This window comes from Sinocyclocheilus rhinocerous, unplaced genomic scaffold (genome assembly GCF_001515625.1).
Source record: "Sinocyclocheilus rhinocerous isolate Xijiao unplaced genomic scaffold, SAMN03320098_v1.1 scaffold2491, whole genome shotgun sequence".
NCBI classification, from domain to species: domain Eukaryota; kingdom Metazoa; phylum Chordata; class Actinopteri; order Cypriniformes; family Cyprinidae; genus Sinocyclocheilus; species Sinocyclocheilus rhinocerous.
This window is the reverse complement of record NW_015647049.1, coordinates 452,144-461,544: the sequence shown is the minus strand read 5'-3', so window position 1 is coordinate 461,544 and position 9,401 is coordinate 452,144. Positions and strand designations below refer to the sequence as shown.

Sequence of the window (9,401 nt, the reverse complement as noted above, 5' to 3'; positions counted from 1 at the left end):
TAAATAAAGTCTTATTTTTTGACATCTGGAACTCTGCTTCTCCACTTCATTGGCCGCACCCAAGAAAATTCCACAACACCCTCAACCTTTTTTACATTTCGTATTTTGTTTTACATGTTGCTGTAATGTTATGTCATTAAAGTCTTGACATGTTTAACTTACAGGAGTATTATTGTGTCACACCACACTGGACAATGTCAGTCTTGTAATTTCAGTCAGTGTTTTAAGTGTTTCTTAAGAATCAAATATACATCTGTAGAGGATTGGATCTCTTAAACGGCACAACTGAGTAGCATCCAAGAGTAAAACAAACAGTGACCTGCTTTAGAGAGGTTTGACATGATGAAATATTCAGACTATTAGAGGAAGTGAAGCTCCAGAGCAGCTCCAGTGAGTTTGTTGTGCTCCTCTCATGCTAGCATAGGACTTTGATGACAATAACCAACCAAATGTATGTTTTATAGAGAATCACTAACTTGATTCCTCCTCTTACATTTGGTCTGTCAATGCTGATCTAATATGAGAAAGAACAACACGGAAACTCATTTACCGCCATGTACATCATAATCAGGAAGCCGGTCATGAACTAGCATGAACTAGCTTCAGAACTGCAGCAGTGTGTGATGAGACGCTATAAGCTCACAGTTCAGTAAGATGCTCCAATAGTATCTCTTTGCTGTGAGGATCGATGAGGTTCATCTGAACACAGAAAGACTGTCACTGGAGGTGGTTGTGGAGGGGTTAATGGCAAGCTAAGAAAAGTGAACTGCTTGTATTAAAATGGCTTTGTATGAGAAATGGTCTTGTATGAGAACCTGGATTTGAGGGACAGAGAAACCACATACTGTCTACAGTGTTTTCAGCATTAGTTTTGTGAATCAACTGATTCACTGAAAAGATCTGACTAACAGCAATGATTCATTCATAAATCAGGCATCACTTTTCTCATATCTGATGGATGGACAGGGTGGACTTTAAGATATACAGGGAATATGTTAACTTTGAGGAGTATATTTTCATTCAAAAGCCTGATAATACTTTCAACTTATTAAACATTTCTTGACTTGTAGCTTTGTTGAGTGTTGCTTGTCACGTGATTTTGAACTTAACACATTGACCTCAGATCAGTTCCGTTCTGCTAATCTGACTAATTACAAAGATGATGTTGCGCATAACAACGAAGTGTTAAACCAAGCAATGCCAAATCATGTGACTGCTACTGTTTCCTTCAGCAAAACTACTGCCTTTTTAGGTATGCAAATGAAATTGGTATAAGCAGACAGGATATGACATGCTGTTATACTTTGAAACATTTTCAGCTCATCTGCTAAGAGCAGACACACAGAGACAGCTTCCATCATTTATACGACTGAGGGCAAGCCACCCGAAAATGTCTGAGAGTACTTATGCCAATATAAACGCTGATAGAACATGGGATATGGGCAGACACACCAAGAGAAACCAAACACCTCAACACACAGGTACAAATACAAACAAACTTTTATTGTATTGGGTGTAGAAATTAAGAACCGTTATCTTCATATATGTCATCTTCAGGAAGTGATTCAGTGAAGATCAGAAGCTCCAGAGCAGCTGCAGTGTGTTTGGTGCTGCTGTGTGTTCTTCTGCTGACTGCAGTCATAGTGCTGTGTCCACATCCATACAAAGAACACAAACTACAGAGAAGAGACACACCAGCTACTAACCAAGATCACCAACCTCACAGAAGAGAGAGACCAGCTACTAACCAAGTACATAAACATGACAAATGAAAGAAATGGATTATTAATCAATAATGACAACCTGACTAAACAACGAGAACAGTTCAAGCAAGAGAGAAATCAACTGCGGAAGATTCTCAGTGAAACAGGTGATACTGAGCTACAACTAAGCAATGAGCTATTACTAATGTTTCATTATTCAGTGTAGTGTAGGTGGGAATATTGAGCTAATAGCTGAACTGGTTGTGTTTACAGATGGATGGCTACACTCTAACTTCAGCTTTTACTTCATTTCCTCACTGAAGAAGACCTTGAATGAGAGCAAAATATACTGTATGGAGAGAGGAGCAGATCTGATCATCATAAACGACAGAGAGGAACAAGTGAGTGAAAAAGAGAGCGGATGAAAAGAGTAGGCCTATATATTTTCTAATATGGTATGTGGATGTCTATTTGGAAGTTGCATGCCTGGTTTATTCTACTAGGACTTTGCAAAAAAGGTTTCCCGTGGTAATGAATTCTGGATTGGTCTGACTGACAGTGATGAAGAGGGCAGATGGAAATGGGTTGATGGCAGCACACTGACCTCTGGGTGAGAAATCACTGAATTAAACTGATTGTTATCTAATAAATGATTCTCACAGGCAGTATCATATCACATAGTAAATAGCACTGAACATCTAATGCTGATCTGTTGCTACAGGTTCTGGGGGTCTGGAGAGCCCAATGGACAGAGAGGAGAGAACTGCGTTGTGTCTTATCCATCAGGGTGGTATGATTATCCATGTAATGATGCTTTTAGATGGATCTGTGAGAACAAAATCTTTTAAGAAAATAATTAATTAATAACATATTAATTCAACAACCAATATATGAAATAAGTAAAACATATAGTCTTGTATGCCATACAATTTTTTTTTTAGTTTAGCCTGATTAATAATTTGATTTTGTAATTATGCAAAGAAGCTTTTGTGTCAAAAGATACATTAAAATAAATCAAGTTTTAAGTAAACATACTTTACTTTGCACTGTATTGATTGACTGATTGGTTGATTGATTGGTGTGCATGAATGTCAGTATTTAGGGTTGGCATTCATATTTCCATACAGATGTTACTTTGAATTGTCCTGTTCAAACAACATCTCAAAGAGCTAATCAAATACTCTCATTATGAACAAATAACTAAAGAAATGCCTCTTTAATATTCTCACGATAGTAATAAATGATGACAGTAACTATAGTGACAGTGACTAAACTATCAAGGATGATGTCACAATTAAAATATTATTTAATATATGTGACGCATATTTTGTATGAGGACGTTTATGTTGCTTCCTGTCTGCTGTACTTTTGTAGTCAGTTTGTAGTTTTTTCTGTTGTTCCCAGGTATGTCTTGTTTGCTCATTTGTGTCTGCCTATACCTTAGTGTTTCCTGTCTTTTTTGTCGAGTCTTGTCCTGTAAGGCTGTGTGTTTGCTGTGCTCATTCTGTTCCTCTGGCTTGGATTTGTTACCTTGATGTTCTCTGAGTTCATTTGTATTTTTGTTTTGCTCATTAAACTCACTGCGTTTGGATCCAGCTCTCCCTCTTTTTTGAGTTCACCTTACATTACAACATGAATCCAAATGAGGAGTTCATCAGGCAAATGTGGCAAAAATAAAATTAATTTACTGTTTTTATGAGCATCCTGACCAACCTGACACTGACTCAACTAATGGTGTGTGTTTGGGACAGGACTTTCGGTTGGGGAGTGATCAGGAAACATGTCTAATTTAGTACCTCCGTTTGTTGATGCTAATAGCGAAGAAATAAAACACTTGTACTTGACCACATGCTTTTAGACTTCACACAATGATCTAAGATAGAAAGAAAGGAAGAACAGAACGAAAACTCATTTACTACCATGTCTGTCATAATCAGGAAGTTGCTGTAGAAGAGCACTGTGGCATTAGTTCATGCATTTTTGTATGTATGTATTTCAACTTTTTTTTTTGTATGATGAATGCTAAATTAACACTTTCTTGAAAACTTTTTATCATGCCTCCATTATTTACATTTGCTTATTTTCAACCTTTACAGTACATATATATTTGATTTTATCTAAAAATATGAACACTCATCTGCATTTTAAAAATTATTAGCAAAATACAGTAAACAAACTTATTATAATTTCATTGCATGCACATTTTTTATTTATTCATTTATTTATATATTTTTACACCAATTATACTATCCCCCCAGTTCCATAAATTCCCCCAGACAAACAATTTCACCTACAATGTAAGCATCAGAACTGGACCGTGGAGAAATAGAAGAAGGTTGCCTGGTCTGATCAATCACATTTTCTTTTAGATCTGATGGATGGCCAGGTGCTTGTATGTCATTTACCTGGGGAAGAGATGGCAGCAGATGCACTATGGGAAGATGGCAGGCCGGTGGAGGCAGTGTTATGTTCTGGGCAACGTTCTGCTGGGAAACCTTGGGTCCTGGCATCATGTGAATGTTACTTTGACACATACCATCTACTTAAAGATTGTTGCAGACCACGTACACGTCTTCATGGCAATAGTGCTCCCTGACGGCAATGGCCTCTTTCAGCAGGATAATGCACCCTGCCACACTCCAAAGATCCCAGTCCAATTGAACATCTATGGTATGTGCTGGACCAACAAATCCAATACATGGAGGCCCCACCTTCAACTTGCAGGACTTAAAGCAGTGGAATCGCTAGGGATTCTGGGTCCATTGCACAGAATTTGCTATGGGGCCCCCTCAAAATCACATTCAGTGTGGAGTGGGAACTCATTTTAGCCTCTGGGTATTGACTATGCATTCTCAATGACAATGGTCATCTTGAACTGCCACTGAACTAATACTGTAACTAAAAATAACAATAGTGTGTGCTTGGGGCGGGACTATGGGTTGCTTTGATCAATAGCAGACTGTGGAGAGTGATGAGGAATCTAACATAGCATTTCACATTTGTTGACTCTAATGGGCAGAAGTTGCAATGGCCACATCCTTTCAGACTTCACACATTGATCTCAGATCAGTTTCACTCTGCTACTACATTCTAAATGGGGAAAGAAAAGCCAATGTGGAGTGAATGACACAGGAAGAACATTCAACATTTGCACAGTTTAAATGAACTGGACTGTAAAAGCGTAGAAATGTCTGATGATATTTATGACGATGTGATCAGAACTGAGTCTGAGAGAGTGGAGATGACGGTGGCTATCTATGAGAGTGCAGACTGTGTGAGAGGTCATAACTTCTTGCCAGAGACAAACACACACCAACCACTTCAGCAAACAGGTAATTACATTAATTTCTTTGTTAAAAACATCAGTTTTCAAGTGTTCAGTCATCTAACATTATGTCTGTGGTGTTCAGGAAGTGATTGTGTGAAGAACAGAAACTCCAGAGCAGCTGCAGTGTGGCTGGTGCTGCTGTGTGTTCTTCTGCTGACTGCAATCATAGTGCTGTGTGTCCACATCCATACAAAGAACACAAACTACACAGAAGAGAAAGACCAGCTACTAACCAAGATTAACAACCTCACAGAAGAGAGAGACCAGCTACTAACCAAGAACATAAACTTGACAAATGAAAGGGATGGATTATTAATCAAGAATGACAACCTGACTAAACAAAGAGAGCAGTTTAATCAGGAGATAAATGAACTGGTGAAGAGTCTTCATGAAACAGGTAATCTTGAACTTTATCAATATACTATAACAAGAAATATAGTTCGTACATACTTCAGTGTAAGTGGGAATAAATAATTAGCTGAACTGTTGTTTACAGATGGATGGTTATATTATAAATTTAGTTTGTACTTCATTTCCTATGAGAGGAAGAGCTGGACTGAGAGCAGAAGATTCTGTACAGAGAAAGGAGCAGACCTGATCATCATAAACAGCAGAGAGGAACAAGTGAGTGAAAGAGTGGAGTGGAGGAAAAGCAGTACTGAAAAAGGACTGAAAAAGAATATATTTTCTTAAAATTATGTTTATATCTATTTGGAAGTAAGAACAAAAGGGTGTTTCAACTCTGGGTAAACTGAATCCTGGGTCATCATGTTTCACGTTTCACACTGCTTATACTTTCCTGGGCTTAATGATTACATTCCTAACCCTGGGTTCCTCTTCAGGAACTCGAGCTGCGTCGGAAAATGCTAGGGGAATGCCTTCTGTGACCACGCTCTGAATAACATGTGAAATCAGTCCAATAGCTGAGCGGGACGTCACGGGCGGGTGACGTCATGACCAGGAAGCTATAAAAGCACGTGCGGCGGAGCCAGCGTCAGCTTTTCTGTCATTCAGCGAAGCGCTCTGTGTGTGTCAGTCATATTTATTGTTGTCTGTCAATTGTGAAGGTCTATAAGCTCCAGCTATGTCTAAGCTCATGCAAAGACAAAGCATTTCAAGGGCGAGAGCAAACCACGTTGTAGGTTGTGTGTTCCTCCGTGCCCAAAGAAAACGTTATATCACGAGTGGGGATACACACAGCCTGTGCGTGGTTTGCTTCTGAGCGTCTCGGTGCCATACTTCCGGCATCCCTGCCAGCGCTTGCCTCATTCCTGAAGCTGACGCTGGCTCCGCCGCACGTGCTTTTATAGCTTCCTGGTCATGACGTCAACCGCCCCTGACGTCCCGCTCAGCTATTGGACTGATTTCACATGTTATTCACAGCGTGGTCACAGAAGGCGTTCCCCTAGCATTTTCCGACGCAGCGTCTCATTCCCTAGAGGAACCAAGGTTACATACGTAACCTGAGACGTTAATGTTCTTATTTGCATATTTGCAATGTCAACAGCAATGATTGGATAAATATAGCACCTGACAGGTTGAAGAAGTGACTCATATACTTGATAGAAATGAATGTTTTTCATCATTTTGTAGTAATTTGGGTTTACAAATCATTTGTTTTATTTAAACTACTTCTAAGTTGTTTCCAACTTAAATGTGTGACAAACATATGACATAACATTCATAACAATGAATGCTTGATTAGGAGGTACAATGCTGGGTTCAGCCAGTTGGGTCATTAATATTATTATTATTATTTATATATTTATTTTTTAAATATTTTTACCCAGGTGCTGGGTAGTTTTTCTGTAACTCAGCTGCTGGGTTATTTTTTACTGTCAATGCAAATGATGAACCCCCTCACAAACCTACACAGCGCTGGGTCAGTGTAACCCAATGTTGGGTAAACTGTGCCAAACCAGTTAAAGCTGGATACATTTTTTAGTGGCCATTTTGTGTTCTGTCCTGAGAGAAAACTTGACTGATGGGAAACTTCCAGAATGAAATTAAGGTTTGCATTACTTTATTCCTGTCAAATTATTACTGTATAAATAGGAAAGCGATTGTAGTCTCACATTTCATCTTTTTGTATACATGTACATCGCAGCTAACCCCTGCTTGGAATGCTAGCCTACACTGGATCTACACTCAAAGAGAACGGCGCGCCGGCACCACCGTGGAAGTTTCACTTCCCGCCAAACGAATGCGTGACCAAGGTTAAAACACGACACTACATTGCTGTTATATGTAACAAAGTTTCTGTGTGCTCCACTGACTACAACTGCGCAGCTGTGGTCGCACTATGTGTTTGACGGGTTGAAAATGAAATTTCTTAAATGTCTGACAGATGAGATGCCAAGAGGAGAATCTGATTTTGATGTAACTTTTCAATCATGAATATAATTTCATGAATGTCATTTAATGAACTGGAACAGCTTACCGAACAGTTTTCTTTCCACAGATTCCCATTGGCTGATGTTGCTGCTCCTGTCACATCCCGTGTTTTTTGAGTATTTCATGATTGTACAAGAATGACTTGCCACTGAATAATAATTTTTAAAAAAATTTATAAGAACTGTTCCTCTCTAGTATATATAACAAAGATTTTAGAGTGCATTTTTCTTACTAAAAAATAAATAAATATATAAAAACCTTCGATATCAGGTTGACTGACCCAGCACTATGTCAAACACAACTCAACTAATAGGTTAATGCAGTGGTTCCCAACCCTGGTCCTGGAGGCACCCCAACACTGCACATTTTGCATGTATCCTTAATCAAACACACCTGATTCAGGTCATTGGCTCATTAGTAGAGACTCCAAGATCTGAAATTGGTGTGTCAGAGAAAGGAGATATGCAAAATGTGCAGTGTTGGGGTGCCTCCAGGACCAGGGTTGGGAACCACTGGGTTAATGTATAAAACCCAACAAGCTGGGTCAAAATAACCCAGCATGTGTTCTTTCCAATATTTTTTCAGCGCTGGGTTGCTAAATAAACCAGAAATGGTTGTTTTTAACCCAGCATTTTTTAGTGTACGAGTTTGTGCACTTAAAAGGCAGCATCTGTCCATTCTGTATGGAGGCTGATAGCGGAAACATTTCTAGCAGTGAAACACAAAGTTATAAATAAATATATGATTATGACAATACATTGTTTGTATGTGTTTTTTATGCAATTTGTGGTATTTCTCTGAGCATAAAGAATGGTTATTCAAGAAATGCTAAGCAGATGTTGATATATTTCTGGCCACACAGGGTTTCTGATATGATACAAGTTCTGATTGGCTGTCCATTGCTAAGCATCTAGCCGCAAAGTGACTTGACACGTTTAGCACCGCAATGTAGAGTTAACAATACAAAAGCAGTGCTAACCCTGCTCCACTTTTAAATTTAAGTTTGAAATGTTCCTTTATCAAGGATAAAAGTGGGGTTTATAATGATGATAACCAAGGGTTAAGCACAGTGTGAAAAGCCCTAATGCATGTCTTCCTCATTTATTCTAGAATTTTGTCAAAAGTATTGCTGAGAGCACATTTGTCTGGATTGGTCTGACTGACAGTGATGTGGAGGGCAAATGGAAATGGGTTGATGGCAGCAACATGATTTCTAGGTGAAAAAAAAAAACACTGAACAGAACTGATTGTTATGTAATAAATGATTCTCATAGTCAGTATCATATCACACAGAAAGCAGCACTGAACATCTAATGCTGATCTGTTGTTTCAGGTTCTGGGTGTCTGGAGAGCCAAATAGACAAAGAAAAGAGAACTGTGCTGTGTCATATTCATCAGGGTGGTATGATTATCTATGTAATACTGCATATAAATGGATCTGTGAGAAGAGCTTTGTAAAGTATCACATACCATGATATACAAGTTTACTTGCAGTATTTTTGACATGAATAAGAGGGTTTACTCTTCTAAACCCCAGACTTTTTTTATATATATAGTATAATATTTGTTTTGCATGTTATGTCATTAAAGTCTTGATGTCTTTAACTTACAGTTGTATTAATGTGTCATTCCACACTGGGCAATGTCAGTCCTGTAACTCCAGTCAGTGTTTCTTAAGAATCACATACACACCTGTAGAACATTTGATTTCTGTGACCTGCTTTAGAGAGGCTTGACATGATTAAACATACAGATAAAAAAATGGAATTGAAACTTTGCAGCAATTACAAATGGTCAATTAGATGTATTGTCTTAAAATGCATGCCTAGTATGAGGAAGAGTCATAGTGCTGCAGTCATAGTGCCGTGTCGTGTGTTCAAGTCTTTATAAACATCGGCCTGTTTCAAACCAAAGGCAAAACATCATGGAAGAAAGAAACCAGCTACTATATATATATATATATATATATATACACA

General features: G+C 38.5%; 2 protein-coding genes across 3 annotated transcripts in view; one reads left to right on the top strand and one right to left on the bottom strand.

Annotated features, from left to right (window-relative positions):
- LOC107708610 (cell adhesion molecule 2-like) overlaps positions 1–9,401 on the bottom strand; it is a 408,667-nt gene that overhangs the window by 174,312 nt on the left and 224,954 nt on the right. The gene's annotated exons all lie outside the window — the stretch shown is intronic.
- LOC107708612 (C-type lectin domain family 17, member A-like) lies at positions 4,891–8,646 on the top strand. The gene is made up of 4 exons (XM_016512886.1): positions 4,891–5,035; positions 5,114–5,428; positions 5,528–5,655; positions 8,536–8,646. Exons 1-4 carry the CDS (start codon positions 4,891–4,893, stop codon positions 8,644–8,646), a joined length of 699 nt encoding a protein of 232 aa, XP_016368372.1.